Source organism: Apis mellifera, linkage group LG4 (genome assembly GCF_003254395.2).
Source record: "Apis mellifera strain DH4 linkage group LG4, Amel_HAv3.1, whole genome shotgun sequence".
In the NCBI taxonomy this organism is placed as follows: Eukaryota; Metazoa; Arthropoda; class Insecta; order Hymenoptera; family Apidae; genus Apis; species Apis mellifera.
The window spans coordinates 10308723-10326828 of NC_037641.1; the positions used below are offsets into that span (position 1 = coordinate 10308723).

At 28.2% G+C, this 18106-nt stretch overlaps 2 protein-coding genes across 3 annotated transcripts in view; one reads left to right on the plus strand and one right to left on the minus strand.

Annotated features, from left to right (window-relative positions):
- Positions 1–8122, minus strand: part of LOC411760 (metabotropic glutamate receptor 7) — a 35500-nt gene extending 27378 nt beyond the window's left edge. For both annotated transcript variants that reach the window (XM_006567284.3, XM_395227.7), the window contains exon 1: positions 7988–8122. The gene's annotated coding sequence lies outside the window, so the exon portion shown is untranslated. The remainder of the gene's footprint in view (positions 1–7987) is intronic.
- A 4366-nt stretch (positions 8123–12488) lies between these two features.
- On the plus strand, positions 12489–16459 carry LOC725012 (zinc finger protein 25). Its single transcript, XM_001120914.5, has 3 exons — positions 12489–12805; positions 13453–13599; positions 14532–16459. Exons 1-3 carry the CDS (start codon positions 12668–12670, stop codon positions 16407–16409), a joined length of 2163 nt encoding a protein of 720 aa, XP_001120914.2. The 5' UTR covers positions 12489–12667; the 3' UTR covers positions 16410–16459.
- Positions 16460–18106: the final 1647 nt, after the last annotated feature.

The following is an 18106-nucleotide window of genomic DNA, read 5'->3' on the forward strand; positions in this document are numbered from 1 at the left end:
GCCTTCGAGAGGGTCTCTGTGGCTGTTCCCCGAGACAACTGATTATAGACGATGTTAACTCCGAGATTCGAGTCAATGGACTCTCTCTCTCTTTCTCTAAAAAAGAAACGAGTGGAACGATCGAATGGGTTGGTTCGATTCGTTAGAAAATATATTGAATATATCGTGTGTAAAAGGTTTTCTTAGTCGACCAATATTCCATTCCAGATGTTGGATACACTTAAGAATTTGAGGAAAGAAATCAATCTGCTTCCAGGATTAAAATAGTCCGCGAAAGAGAAGAATTAATTAAACTAATCAGAAAGTTATTCCGATACGAAACATAGTTAAAGTTAGAGAGAGAGAGAGAGAGAGAGAGAGAGCATTTTCTCGTTACCCAATTCTGTGGTAAACCGGGAGCCTCGAACTTAAATCAATGAAATCGCAGAACAATCAAACCGAGTCGAATGTACTCGAATATCGAAGTATAGTTCGATTATTCGTTCAAGTTTCGAAAAAAAACTCGATTGCTTTTTAATCGTGTACTGTATCATCGAAGCTGAACCGAATCATTTAACTTTTCGATGCGAAAATTAAATTCATCGTGATTATTGCTCTCAAAAAAGTCACGAATTTTCGAAAACTTTTGTTTCTCGAGATGATCGTGTTTTAGGAAAATCAAAGTCTCGAGAGGATTTTCCAATTGATTTAATATGTATGTAATTTAATGTATGTAATAAGATAGATCGACATTCAGTAGCGATTCATTACGATCGTATTATGAATGAATATCGTGGATTTGAGTTTGCATGTATCGTGTAACTTTTGTTAGTAATTAATGTTACGATCTGATATTAACGTTTCGAGAACCAATTCTCTCGATTCACGTTCGATATGTTGGGCTTATTTGCGATATCGAGTATGCTCTTCGATATAAAATTTAAGGATTTTTTATTTGAGATGAAAAAGAAATAAATATTCATTCTGTATTTTTTTCGTACGTATACAATAATATCTTTTTGAAGCTATATTTTTTACGTTTATATTTGTATCGTGCATTGGTTGGATTTCAACCAAAAAGAAAGATAATGTTCTTTCACCGTATTGCTTAATAAATTATCTTTGGTGCGTAAATTTACGATAAGAAAATCTTTGTTCTTTCAGCTTGCAATTCTTGATGACAATCATGCTGCGGTGAATAAAGGATTAAGTGATTCCAGTTTAAACAAGTGTCACGTATAATTATTTAAGAAGTCGAGATAATGAAATGTGCCATGTAATAAACTTTGAAATCTCTGTCATTTCAAAATGGAAATTTGCATAGTAAACTTCTATTCGGAACTTCTCCGTTCGGATTGTGTGTATTCATAATTAGAAAAGTTTTCTTGATATATTGCAAACTATTCTTTGCTTTATGTTTTTCCATTTATTCCGGATAATAATCGAAATTAAATGTAAGCAATTCTTGTTGTAATATTAATACGGATTATGCATAAAACATAATCGTTACGCCGAAACTCTGAATTTTTGAATTATTTGAATTTTCATCATGTGATAAGAAGTCGAATCGAAGAAAGGAATACGATTCGGCAAATGGCGAGACGCGTAGAACCTCGTAATTAAAGTTTCAAGATTAACCCAACCGAATTCAAGAGGTAATTACCTTTCGTAATATAGCGAAAGAATGTCTTTAACAGTAAAGAAGTCATGGCTGGAGTACACTTACGTATACTATACAGTACACATACCATTCTATTTATACATAGTGCTCTTTCAACCCTTTGTACTGTAAAGTAGTTCCTTGACCAAGGCAAGAATACAAATATTAAGAATAGAGTAACTTAAGCGATGAGAAATAAAAATATTAATTTTCCTTTTCTGAATAAACGTGCATGAATGACGACAAGTTTTATTCGTTTTTCAAGCCTCGATATAATATCTACTTCTTAATTTACGCGAAAAAAATTATGAAGAAAATTTCGAGAAAATTTCTATTACTTCTGAAACAAGAATTTTCGCATACGCGAAATGAAATTTATCCACCACCATCTTTTTTTCAGCCTGAATATATTGATAGAGAATCTTTAAAACCTTTAAACCCCTCCCCCTCCTCCGCCAACAAAAGTCAATTCCAATTAGCATAGCTTTTATAATCGCTTTACTTTCAGCCACCTAAGCGAGTCGAACCCTGACGCGCATTTAGATTCCGCTGCGGTCTTGAAAATAGAATTAAATGGAGTACAATGAAATTCTCTGCTCGATTTATTTTACTCTGTAATAAAAACTCGTTATAATAAATGTTGGTAAATATAATACAAATCATTCGGCAATTTCTAACAACTTTCGATATCTCTCTATTATGTGTTCAAAGTGTATTCGAACTTAACCTAGATTTATACGAAATGTTTTGAGGATAAAAAAGAGAATACAAATAATGATAATAAATCGTAAATAAATAAATGAACGAATCGATCGAGGAAATTTTCGAAATTTTCGGATCAAGTGACATTATTATTATTATTATGCAAATTCAATACAATGGCATTATATACACCTAATATATCGATCAATATGGGCAAGCGAAATTTGTACAATCGTTATTTACGAATTGACAATATCATATGATTGGACGTTATTTCACTTCTGCTATTGCCCCAATTAGGCCACGGATTGAATAGTCCTGTTCAAATTAAGATTCATATCATTCCTTTAATGCACTGTAGAATAATTCAAATCGCAATTGTTAATTTTACCGCGAATCAATGCTTCGATGTAGTATAACGTGACGGTGAAATAGTTCATTGTACGTTCGACGGGGAACGAGTAAAAATTTTTAGAAAAATTTTCAAGCTGATTTTTTACAAAACTGAAAAATTTTGTTACAAAATTGAAAGCGAAATATTAACTGGGTTAATAGAAACACGAAATGTGGGGAAACAAAATCTAATAATTGGGTCGAGTGTTTCAAACACTAACCTAATAATTTAATTCTAAAAATTTTGAAAGATTTAAAAAGAAGGAAAGAATCGTCGCAGTTATATCAAGATATATTTTATTATTCGAAAGAAATCGTATTCCTTCCTATAAATTAAACTGGACAATACCTCAACAAGTAAATTACCATTTACATATACGACGATTCCGACAGATTTAGCATTTACTGGAATATATTACGTAGATAGGGCATTGTTCAGTCATGAACGGTTATACATAGCGCTATTAAGATACAGATCAAAGGCCAATATCAGAATTCAAAGTTAAGTTTTAATTGACTAATTTCATGATGAATCCGTATCGATCTCTGCGCAAATAGTTGTTACATAATTCTTCGTATTTATTTGCAAAAAAAACCTGCATGTTTTATGAATTAAAACATCGAGTGCTATCGTCGACAAACGAGAAAAAAAAATTCTGTAATCTCTGAAACGTAACGTGGCATCTATTAAAAATGATTCAATGTTTATCACTTCGATCATGTTATCATTTTATTTTAATATTTAAAAAAAAACGCTTTATAAACTATAAACCTCGTTTCCTTCCTTTATTTGTTTTCCAATTTGAATTTTTTCGATATTTATAATTATTTTCCAACCAATCATTTTTGCACCAGTTAATGAAATAAGAGATTGGAAAATTTTGACACAAATACCGTGAATATTCAAGTTGAAGTTGATTATTTATCTTAATATTTACTTAAATATTATGTAACAGCAGGATAAACTGGTGGATCGATCATTCATTATTTGCCAGATAACTTCCCCCAATAATTTCATCTTCTATGGTCTGGTGAACGCTAGAAGTGGTAAACTCAACAACACGAAACGTATCTTAGTATACACGTACAATTTCGTATATTATATTATATTTTTAAATTTATTTAATTAATCATTCGGATTATTTAGCATATCTATATATACGTATGTGCATAATAACAATAAATAAGTTGTTTATATTCAAAGAAAGAAGATCGAATCTCGAGGTTTTTCGAAAATTTATGTAAAGAGGTTAATGATTAGGATCTGGCACGGATTTTTTTTTCTTTTTTCTAAAATTTAACATCCCAAATGTTTGCCAAAAATTTTTCAAACTACGAACTATTAAAAATTTTACTAAATGCTTTTCGATATTTCTTTACGATAATAATTTAAATAAAAAAAAAAAAACTTTACAAATTTAATACGTATAAAATATTCAATTTTCACGAGGGACTTCAATTGAAACTTTGAAGATTGATATTAATTGAATTCAATTTATTTTAAGACGTATCCCCTTCTTTGCTTTCGCACAAAGGAATATGCTTTTTCAGATAGGCGAAACTAGTTGCTTCAAAAAGAAGTCACGTTTAACCGAAAGTGGGATAAATGTTATCGATTGCTTTCGCTGACATTTTCTGGTATCAAGTAAGATAGATATTTATATTACGTCTCGTCGTCAGTGTGATCCAAAGGTAAATATTTCGCGTTTGTATTCGCCAACAGTATTTAAAATATTTTTATACACATTGTATAACATTGTAATTTATTGTTTATGTATATGTACTAATAATCAGACTGTTAAGGTGAGACAAAAAGTAAATAAATGTATTAAATCAATGATTCTCAATCTACATATCCTGACTTATAAATCCTTTTGTTTCTTTTTTAAAGTTTAAATTCCACCATAATATTATTCTGTTTCTTGTTTATACAACAAAATAGCTTTGATAGAAGAAACGTTAAAACAAATATAAATTGATGTATAGTTAATACATGATATAATCATTGCACATCGAGAGATTTAATCTAATTATATATAGTCAAATATTTTTCTCGATCAAATAAAAATAATGACAAAAGAATTGCAAAAGATTTATATGCAATTTCCAACAGTCTAGATATTGGACGGTGTCCAATTGTTATTTTATTCAATTTGATCGTTTGATAACGAACAATGCTATGCGGTGTACCGATTTGCACCACGTATACGTGCATTTGTTCAAACGATTGATATGTTGATTCTCAAGTAAATTCATTCTCAAGGTCGAAAATCGATGAAAATTGAAAATTTTTCCTATCTACAGATCAATATCACGATAAATTGAACATATACGTATAAATATATATATATGTATCTAAAATAATACACAATAAAGATATCTCGTCTACGATACAAAATGAAAGCACGTGAAATCACGCGCAGTAAAAGTAATGCTATCAATAAAATCCTTCTCTGAATTGATGGGTACAACATGGTCAACTAATTCCTTGAACGGGTCGTCTGGTCGATATAAATCCGCTTGATGTCTTTCTTTGGAGAACACGAAAAATATATATTGCGTGCTGGGAAAAAGATAAAAAGATCGGGTCGGGAGGCACGAAGCGAGAAATAATCGCGAGCATGTGCTGCAACCAATTCGGAAATAATGAGAAATGACGGATCTTTGCAACGTTACGGAACTTTCATGCGTGAAACGCATTGAACGAAAATTAAGCAATGCTCTCGAATCGAATGAAACGCGGATACGAAACAAATATTGTCAAAGTGTTTTCCATACAGATGACAATAGTACATTGCGTCAATGATTTCCGTGTCAATTGTTCGAGACACTGTATTTGACAATATTTTTTCCCTTTTTTTTTTAATCGATATATTTTAATCCGAATAAAGAAATTTCAAGATTTGTTTATCGATAAAGAAATCTATATCTTTATCTATACGTCATAAAAAATATATATCACGATATACGAACAAAAGTAGCAACATTGTACGATAAGACATTGCGTATGTAGATTGATGCTCGAACTTTTCAGCATTGGCATAATGTTTAGACGCTCTCTCTCTCTCTCTCTCTTCAAGTTTGCACGTATAACAACCGAAACGCATTTCTCAGGTAAAACTATGTGCCATGGACAAATATTGGCTGAACTTTGCACTGACGTTAGTCACAGTTACTGATAAATTGATCAATCGCGATATCAGTTACACGAGATTGAAACAGGGCGATCCATCATCTAATGATAAATATAAATTCTGCTCCGCAGCAATTTCATCGGTCGTTTAATTTTCTGCATCGAATGTTGATTGCATTTCTTATAATCTTATAATAATCGTGTAAAAAAAAAAAAAAAAGAAAAAATATCAATACCCCGAAATAACGAGTTTTACGAATTCTCGTTGGAAAATCTCGGTTAATTGCGAATTATTAACTGCGAATCGTGTTAATTGATTACAGATTACACGGTGCCGCTACTTTCGCTAGCGATACACGTATTTAGTTTTAGTTCAGACACGTATTACAAGCGGATAAAGTTGATCGAAATTTCTTTTTTTAGTGTTTTTTTTTTCTTTTTTTTTTTTCTTTCTGTCTCGCGCGATTTAAATTTGCACGATTCGATTCACTTTCACACGAAAACACAGGCGGATTTGTCTATTGAAAAATCGGTCTTACATCGAATCGCACTTTTCAACTTGCAATTTTGTGACTATTGATTCCGTTACGCGAAAAGAAAATACGTTTGTTATAAACATGAAATTCATGTTCAATTAGAATCGATTAGAAGATAATTATTTTTGAAATGATCGGTGTCTTTACGGTTTTTATTTCCGTTCTTAAGCGAAAGTGGAAAAGTGGAAAGTATATATTGTCGAATGTCGAGGAATTAGCATTCGACATATTCGACGTTCGAATTTTTATTTCTAAAGTTGAAAAATGAAATCCGGCGGAATCGACAATATTCGTAACTAAGCGATCGTTCATTTATATTAAAGTTCACGGAGTAGATATAATGGAATTTCAATTGCAAACTGTTGCAAAATTTACTATTAATCAGAAGTGAATACGAATCGAACTTCTCATCGTAATTGATATCATCTATCGAACTTTGTTTAGAGAACAATTTACGCAATTTGTTTGTAAATTGAAGAGAAATTAAATTCCCCCCTCCCTCCGGACAAATAGAATAAAAGTATTTCGAAATTTTAAATAAAGCAAAGATTTGAAAATAAACAAGAACTTTGTTTCCTATCTTTTATTTTTTAAAAACTGAAAGTGGTTTCAGTTGATATAGGAAAGAATAAATATACAGAAAGATTTAAAAATAAAATGGAAACATTTCTTCCATGTTTCAAATATATTTTCTCCAGCGTCTTTGCGGTTTTTGATTTCCTGAAAATGTACAATACCCTGTTCGCGAGATGGTTTTCAAGTAACAGTTAGTAATTATCGTTCAATACAGACCGCTACATTATTTTGCTTTTTCATTAAAGAAATCTTTGTCGACGGGGAAGCGGTACAATTTTCCCTTATTATTCTCTTTCGCGAAACGCAGTCGTAGGCGAATTTCTACTTTGGAAATTAATCGAGGTGAATGGCACGTTTATGAAAGAGTCGAAAATTGAAATTTTTTTTTCTCTAAAGCGGTGAACGACGTTCAAAGATATACTCTTTGGAATTAATTAACAGTTACGAAGGGCGAACGTTCAAGCGAATAATCCTTAAAGCGAAAAGTTGTGTTCTCGTAGTTAAAAAAACCTTTACGAAGCGAATACTCGATCAGACTTCGATTGATTAAAATACCGTAATATTTTCAACGAGTATCAATCTCACGATGTTGCATTACGAAGCTCGTTGAAAAAAAGGAGCAACGAAAAACGTAGAAAGCCTAAACACGAATCAACATGCATCACTACTCTATGGATACGAAACAATTTTACGGGAAACGGGAAATTTTCGTTGGTTAAAGAGACGTTCAGACGGAAAGAGGGTGGAAAGCTCTCTTTTCCTCTCGATCCCCGTTGGAGAAAACGTTAAAAAGCGTAGTGATACGCGTGTTGCGTTGCATACAGGATTTTCCATCGCAACAGACGGATCCGTCGCATGGTTACGTAGGAAATTCCGGAAGGATGGTATTTCAGTCGAAGCCGAGGGAAGCCGATGGCGATAATCGGTATAAAGGCAGGAAACAAGAAGAAGGGAAAATAACACATCTACCAAGGAAAATATGGACGATTTCTTTCGATGTGAACGTACGTTGATAGTCCAGGATGCCGACGTCGCTGCTGACGTTGACGGGATGCTGTCCTGTCTATCAGGCTCACGGGAAACTGGAGAGAAAGGAAACCTCTTTCTCTCTCTCTCTCTCTCTCTCTCTCTGTTTGACGCGCTATCACTCTTTCTCTTTCTTTCTCTTTTTCTTTTCTTTCTACGAATCTCCGCACTTTCTCGCACTCCACTCTTTTTTTCCTTCTGTATCGCGCGCGCGAGGGAGTGTGAACACACACTCTCTCTCTTTCTCTCTCTCTCTCTATCCTTCTATCCTTGCTCCCTCGCTCTCTCCCTCTCTGTCATCCACCCTCCGCCCTCTCTCTTACTTTTCTTTCTCTTTCTCTCTCTCTCCCTTTCTTTCTCTTGTTCTCTCTCTCTCTCTCTCTCTCTCTCTCGGTGAGCCACTCAGTCGCTCGCCTTATCGCTCGTTCTTTGTCACTGATGTACGAAAAACAACATAGCGACAACGTCTCCTGGCCCACGAAAGGGATTCCCAGAATAGGAAGATGCAACGGAACGGGGAACACGACACCGGGTATACCACGGGGTGGACTGAGTCCCTACGAGCGCCGGTCAGATTCTTATAGTGGCATTTAGCGGGGCGCAGGCGCTGATCGAGCTTCGCCTCCTAGGGATGGGCCGCTACGTTTCGAAAAGAGGTGTTGATCCTCTTCTCTCGACCGATCGACTTTTCATCGCAGGATGAGCCACGAAAACACCCATTCCGATAACCTTATATATCCTTCCGATATATTCCGCTCACCCCCTTCTCCACCCCCTTTTTCCCTTCTTTCTTCTTTTTTCCCTCCTCTTTTCCCTCCTTTTTTTCCTCTCTTTGCCTTTTCGAAAGGCAAGATCGAAGGGCAAAGTTCGCTTCACTTGGTATGGCTCGATATTCGACACCTCGGGTCCCTCGCATTGCGTCAAATGTTATTGTAGTAACATTGCAACCGTTCCATTCCATCCGGCGTGTAACTATTCAACGATTTTGTCGAAGAAATCTAATATCGATGAATCAATAATCGACCACCGTATCGATAGTTATTTCTCTATTGAAGATAGAAACGTTGCTTCGGTTTGACGATAAGTTTGAAAACAATCGTGTCGAGTAGAGAAAATTTACATATGTATATAATAATAATATGATATAGAATTGATATAGAGTAGAATTTGTTTAGATTGTATTATTAATTTTTTTTTCTTGTGTACGTTTAATTTAATAATATATATTCGATGATTATTTATTTATTTTGATTAATATTAACGTTGTATATAGTACTAATGTAATATTACTTTTCAACAAAGTGCGAGGATTCATGCTATACCAGTTGAAGAATACTGTAAATGTTGGCGATTGTGGAGAAGATTGATGATCGACTGTAGAGATCCTTTCACCGAGTAATGTTCTTTTTCCCTTAAAACTTATGATCCTCAATGGATTAACTACTACCGATTTTTCACTCTCAAAAGGGGACCGTTTTTTTAAAAAATATTTTTAGATAAAAATAGAAGAGAGGTCAGTTTACAATCATTTTTTTTTGTAGATTTTTATAAATATATTTACATGAAAAAAAATATATATATGAATATATATGAAATTGAAATTATATTTCATTGCCAAAAAAATTCAAATGCAGATATAAAAATAATAATTTAATAATTGTGATGTAAAAATTTTTTAAAAGTTTTATAATTATTCAAAACGAATTTTTAGTTTAAAAGTTAGTCTTTTAAATTTTCAAATAGTATCAAGAAAGAAAATTTCATTTTTTTTGTATAATCAGTAATTATTATAATAATTACAACTCATTTTTATAATTTGTACTAAATTTGCACATGAATGTCTACAAATAATTAAAAATAAAGTTTTTAAATATTTCTAAGTTACGAATATTTTATCAATTATAAATTATATTAGAAAAAATGTAATTGTAATTTTTAGTTAACAGTATTTGTTTCAAAGTTTTTCGAGAATTATCAAAGTTGCTGCGAACAAATGTTTTTGTTCATGATATAACCAAGAGATTTAAGAGTTAATGTGCTGCAGCATCTGGCGTCATTAAGGACACTTCTCTCTATCTAAAATCTAGATACAAATCTGCACTTCAAAATTCAACCTATTAATATTAGTAGAAAAATCTTACAATTTCTATTATTTGCTTTTCTATATTATATCAGTTGGTATCGAATTAATTTATCAATTTATTTTATTACCGAACTATTATCCTTTATATCGAATTAATTATCAATTAACCGATATAATTATGTATCGTTATTACTGTCATTTTGTTATGAATGTTTAGAAATATTTTGCATGTAAATATTTAAAAAATTCAAAAAACAACTTTCTATTTTAAATGATATCTTGCATAATAGTGACCTTAACTTATGCTACTATCTACGTGACTCGAGAACACCTTGTCATCTTTATCCCTCGGGCAGCTAATAGCCTCAATTCTCGAAATATCGTGATAAGTAGCTTTTAACCTGACCAAGCTAACTTTTTTATATAGATGGGGAGAATCTATAAATTATGCTATGTGAAATAACTGCTTTTCAATTTAAACTAACTTTTTAAAACAATTTAAAAACAATTTTATGATAAAAACAATAAATAAAAGTTACATGTACATGTTGTTCTATATATTATACTATAAAGTAAAGCACATAAAACATAAACATCGTTTTTTTTAACATGATTTAATTTTTATAAATATTAATACTTAATAAAATTTAAAAAACATTTTTTTGATTTTTTAAATGCTAGTGACAATTAGTTATTCATAACAATTCGGATCTTTCATTATATGAATTGATTGAAATAAAGAAATAAAAATACATGCGACTTACCTTTAACAGATGGGAAGAATGGTGTTATCATTGTAGCTCAAAAAAAGATTGTCATCATGTAGGAAAATATAAAAGAAATCTGTAATATAATTTGAAAAAATTAATACAAAAAAAGGTAATACAAAAAAAACTTTAACAAAATATAATAGTAACAAGAATTGAAATTCTAATGAATTATAATAACAAAAAATATTACTATAAATTTAAAATTTAAAAATTAAATTCTAAATAATATTTTAATAGAAGAATAAAAATTTAAATCGATTAAAATATAGTAACCTCTTTATAATTGATGATTATCTTCTTTTTTAAAAAATCTTCTTTAAAAAAAAATTTATACTATACATATACACTTATACACTGATTCAGTACTAGTACATATCGAAAATAAACATTAAAAAAAAATACTATTATGGCGTCTATTATAAGTTTATCGATAAAAAACAACATTGATTCTAATTTCATGCTCTCAATGATTAAAAAAACTATTACGTATTAAACACCAGTTCTGAAAAAATACAATTTTTATACAAAATGTAACACTTCTCCGAATAATCGATCATCTTGATGTCCATGTTGAAATTTTTCCCGCCTTGGAAGTTGTGTCAATTAATCTATATCAAAAAAAAAAATCAAAATTTTAAAATATAAAATATATAGACTTAAAACTGATTATACTATCATATGAATAATAAAAAAAAATAGAAGTAAATATAAAAAAATATAGAAGTAATTGCATAATAATCAAAAAAAGTAATTTAGTTGCTACAATTTTTCGATAAATATAATAATATATTATACTGCAATTTGCTATTGAATTTTAAATTAGTAAAGAAGTTTTTTTTCAATTCGAAAATAAGTTGAGCGTACACTTTGCTTATTAATAATTAAACGAAACTATTATAAATCGTAATAAAATATCAATTAATAAAAATTTTATATAATTACTCACTTCTGCCGGTGTAATACATCCTGTTACCACGATTTTTAACATATAACTGACGCCATGCAAACCGATTCGTTAATCGACATTCTAATTGGCTGAAATAATATGGTTCCTTATTCATTTAAAATTGCGCGGAAAATTTAATTATTATATAACATTTTAAATGTGAATTTTTATAATATAAAATTTTAAACATATGTTTATTAAAACTACAATAAGAATATATTAATTAATTCAATAAAAATTTGCCAAAGTAGAAGAGATTTAAATATAATTTAAAATAATTTAATTTATTTATTAAAAATTTTTTGATATTCAAAAATATTGTTAAAATTAGATTAAATAGAATAGTTAATTGATAATTATATTAAGAGAATAAATAAATAAATTAGTTATTATTATTATAAAAATTATTATTACAAAAATATTAAATGTTAATGTTAGAATGTTATAAAATAAATGATTAAAAATTATATTTTATGTAAGATTTTATTTATAATGTTAAAATAATTATATCTATTACAGAAAATGATATTTGTTTAAATATATATATATATATATATATATATATATATATATATATATATGTTCAAAAATCAAAATTTACTAATCGATATATTTAAGTAATTTCTTTTAATCAATTTGTATAAAATAATCTACATCAGATGTCGCTTCAGTATTGTGAAGTTGCGTTATTCAATACACGTGTGGATTATAAACTCTACAGTTAATGACTGAACGTTATGTTGACGATAATGTTCCATAGGAAACAAGGCACTGACCGCGAAATGTGAAATGCATTTATTTCTAAATGAGCAACAACGCTGTGGAAATCTAATTTTATTCGTATTAGAATATCGAAGGTAACAATGAGTTGGGAAATTACTTGTGCTAACATGTGTCGAGGATGTATGAAAGTTGACGGCGTACTTCTTCCTATGTATGATGACGACACGATTAGTCAAAAAAATTTACCTGATAAGCTTGCTGAACTTGCATCAATACAGGTTATTTATAAATTATAATTTATTATACGTATTTTTTTTTTTTGTAAAATATTCTTTATGTAATAATATATTTCAATCAAGCTATCATGTGTAAATTTGTAATTTCATAATATAACCTCAAAATGATGTCATTGAAGATTTAAACTATTTATCTTATAATAATAAATATATAAAAGTTTTTAAATTGAACTTTAAGAATAAAAACAAATTTTGTAATAAAATAGAATCGATTAATGTCTATAAAATAATGTTTACAATGTTTCTAACCAAAATTATAAGATATTTATATTACATATATTTTCTACTTAAAAATTATTTTCAATATGTTTGGTTTTTCCAATTTACATACAATGTTAATTCATAATTCAAAATTTAATGTAAAATGTAATCATGTATTATAAACAATTAAAGTATATAGAATACAAAATATAAATACAATATTTATAAAAATACATGAAAAATTATTATTCTATATATTGTATAAACATATAATTTAAAATAAATTATTCATAATATATATATTAATAATTACTAATTTATAAAATTATTAAAAAAATAAATTTTAAAAAAATTTGTTTCATATCTATTGTAATTTTATACAAGTTAAATTATTTATATTAATTTAAATAATTTAATTTTTCAAATAGATTGATAGATTTGATGGATTACCAAATATGCTTTGTGCAAAGTGTGCTTATCGCACAAATGCATTTTATGATTTCAAGTTACAAGTTCAAGCTACTGAAAAGAAACTTCGCAAAATGTTTGAAACACAAATTTCATATAACATAAAGGTAAGATTTCTGATATTTTGTAATTATTAATTAATTAATTATTTATTAAGATTAATTCTATATATTTATATATAGAAAATATATTTTCCTTTATATTAGTTTTTATTAAATGTACATATTATATATATATAAGGCTAAATTTTATTTTAAATTTTATTCAGTTTGGTTATATTTATTTTAAAATTTTCAAAATTAATGAAATTTAATATTATATAATGTAATATTAATATCAATATTCTTATTAAATAATATTATGTAATATTATTTATATGTTGTAGATTTATAATATATGTAATTTTTTTATTTCAAATAATATTAAATACATTATTTGATTTCTTAAAAATAATATTAATATTTACTCAAAACAAATAACTTTATCTATTTTACATCTAAAGAAAAAAGTGCTTTTCTACTATTCTATTCTTACTTATTTAAAAAAAATTATTTTTTTTTGTTGGAAATAAATTTTTCTTGAAAATGATTTTTCATTATTATTTATTGATTATTAAAAATTTACATTTAATTTTTATATCTTTATAATATAATATAAAATAAATAATAAAAATAAAATAAAATAAAATAAATAATATATAAAATATATTAATTTCGATCGAAATATCGAAAAATTAAATTATACAGAAAAAATAGAATTATAAAAATGAAAATATAAAAATATTAGATAATAATAAAATAATAATTTTGGAATAATGTTTCTATTGAAGCATACATTATTCAAAAACTGAAGAATAATTTTTATTTTAATTGATTATTTTTATTATATTATTCTTTTATAAAGGTAACCTTTCTTGTATCGATTTTGTCTCAGCTATGTGCTTGCATTTTCTTAATTTCGTTAACTTCGTCATGGCATATAATTGCACGTAATGTGGAAGCATTAACATCGTTCCCAACTTGTTGGTATTGCCTTTCAGGAAGAGGCAATGGGCGACGATTTTGAACAAGACTGTTCAGAACAATCGAATGATGAATTATCAGAAGTGAAACTATTAGATGATAAACAAGATATTAGGCCTATTAATGATATAGACAGTTCAGAAGAATTTTTATCTGAACGAATGAATGTAAATCATAAAGATGAACAAGCATTAGAGCTTGACGTATCTGATTTAGTGGAAGAAAACGGTGAATTTTCTAAGGATGGTATATCCGCATTAAGAAATATTATTATTTCGAAATTATCAGGAGGAGAAATTGATCAAGATAAACGATTAAAGGGCGAGATACCTGATGAAATTTCGAAGATTTTAGAATCCCAACAATTAGATTATACGATAATGTATATACCGGAAGATGTTTCTTTAGAGAATGTAGAGAATGTAGAGAATGTAAATGCAGACAATACGCTTTCTTGTGATGCTGTGATTAAATTAGAAGATAAAAAAATTGACGAAGTTAATTGTAATGGTGAGCTTTTAGATGAATCGGTAGACAACGAAGAATTTTTAAATAGCATGTGCAATGAAAAAACTGAAGAAACTAGAGATGATAATAAAACTAATAAGAACGGAATAATTTGGAAATCTACAATTTCGGAAGAAAAATCAAAAGAAAAAATTAACGAGAAAAATATACAAAAAAATTCGCTGGAGTTTGATCAGCCAGAAGAAAGCAATGATTCTGATTCTGATTATTTTGTTGATCCAAAAGATAATATATTAGGTAGCTTGAATGATACAATAACGAGAATAAAAGAAATCAAACTTGAAGATGATGTGATACAGTATCAATGTACTCTATGTTTGCAAAATTACGATAAGTTGACCGGTGTTTTGTTACATACTATAGATAATCATGTGCCAAGTAGTGGACCATTCTTTTGTGTAGTATGCGAGAAAGATTGTGAGAGTCACAGAGAATTACGTGCGCACGTAAAAACGCACACAGGTCAATTTCCTTATTCCTGTTTCATATGCAATAAAGCTTATACGATGAAAAGATATTTAAAAAGGCATATGGTATGCCACACAGATTTTCCAAGGCATCGATGTCCGAAATGTGGCCTTAGATTTAAGGTTAAATCGGAATTAGAGTCTCACGTTACAACACATATACGTGGTGCGCCTTATGCATGTAGTCAATGTCCACGATTGTTTAATCATAAAGGTAATTACAAACGACATTTGATTACTCATTTAGATCCGCAAGGTCTTCATTTACCTAAGTATCCCTGTACAGTTTGCGGAAAGAGATTTTTAAATAATCGCACATTAGAGACGCATATGCGCGTTCATACTGGTGAGAAGCCATTCAAATGCGAGGTATGTGGACGATCGTTCTCACAACAAGGAAATTTGTTGAATCACGTCAGAATTCATTCGAATCCGCGAAGTTACACGTGTGAAGTCTGTGGAAAACGATTTAATCAAAAGGCAACATTAAGAGATCACAGTCTTTTACATACAGGTGAAAAACCATATGTTTGTAATGTTTGTGGAATAGCATTTACATTCAGTGCCGCATTAAGACGTCACATGTGGACTCATACGGGTGGTAAACCATTCGGATGTGAAATTTGTAATGCCCGTTTCGTTGGAAAATACGATTTACGGCGGCATATGAGGATACATACAGACAGACCTAGAACGAAACGGAGGAAAAATGTGATCAAATCGAATAATGAACAAGAAGAAATTAAAGAAGAGAATATCACAGCTTCAGAACAACTAACTAATTCAGAGACTGTTTTAATAGAACAAGTTCTATTAACTCAAGATGTTACGCAAGTTGTGCAACAAGAGTCTGAAAAAGAAAATGTTGATGCTCTTTTTAATCTTATACAATATGGTTAATAGAGCTTCTTTTTTTATTATTATATATTGTATAAACATATTTTTTAGTTTACATATATTTTGAAAATAGAATACACATTTTTTTCTAAATTAAATTATTAAAGAAAATATTAAGGAGCATCTCAAAATTGTACATTATATATATGTACTTTAAAATGATAAACAATGATATAAAATTATAGTTATAAGCTTTATATTTTTGAAGGGAATATTATATTACTCTATTTCCAAAAATCACGTATATTTTTGTCCAATTAATGTATACGATTTGTAAAACAGTATCAACAAAAGATATTAACTATTCTAATGAAAGTTCTAATGAAAAATAATTTTGCAAAATGGAAAAAGTAAAAAACATGTGCTTTCTTTAATGATATTTCTTTTAAAAAAGAAATTTTTCTTTTAATATTTATTAATTTCACAATTCAATACATAGAATGTATTCAGGAAATAGATACAGTAAAAAAATTTAAATTTTATTAATTTTTTATCCATATCATTTGCTTTCAATTCAATTTGAATCAATATTAGAAAGCTTTATGAAAATCTTAGATAAATATGTTTTAATTAAATAAGATGTATTTGAAAATGTATTATATAGATTATTTTAAGTTTAATCGTTACTCTATATTCTATTTTTTTCATTATGTGTATTTTCATAATGCACGTGATTGCATACAACATAGATAAATTTTGAATGACTTCACCTTTATGTCAATGAAATGTAATTGTCTATTTGAATACATTTGTTGTTTGCGTTCCTCTTATCATAGTTTTGTAAAATAAATATATAATCATATTAATTTATAAATATAATGTAATCATGATAGTATCTAAAAAAAAAGAAGTGCTTTATATAACTAGAAAGCAAATAATTGGAATATTTCAAAATTGTTAATAATTAACAGTAAAAATATGAATACAAAATGTTGTTATGTATAAAATAATAACGAAAGTTATTTGTATTATATTATTTATTGATAATATAGTAAATACGTAGCATGAAATATGATATAAAATATAGTAGTTTGAAATATCAAAATAGAATCATAATTTCATTTAATTGGCGTGATTGAAATCAATTTGATTTTTTTTTATCAAATTAAGTAATTTTTAAAATAATTACAAGAATCTAAATAAATGTGTAAAATGAATTTCTTATAATGAAGATTTTCTACTATATTCTTTTTTTATATCTTTAATAGTTTTAATATATGATAATCGTAAAATTGATAGAAAATCAATATTATTTAAATAATATAAAACTAAAGTCAATGAAATTTGAAAATTTAATTATTTAATTACATAATATTTTCATAATTTCATCTAGTACAAAAATAATTTGTTAATCCATATATTCATGTAATTATAATTTTGTGAAAGACTGTGAATGTTTTAGACAAATATGATTTTAGTCATTTTAAATGTTTTCTCTAAAATATATTTAGCAACAAGTAAAAGTGATAAAGGCAACAAATAAATCCTTTAAATTATATATTTATAATTCTATTGAAAATAATAAAAATTACTGTGAATTTTATTCTTTATTCAGTTATTAAAATATAATTTTTTTTAAACATTTAAAACATTTTTGCATATATCTATTCATATTTGATAGTATAATATTTGCATATAAATATCCATATAATTATATATATTTTCTAATTATTTTCAACATATGAGTATTACATTTTCAA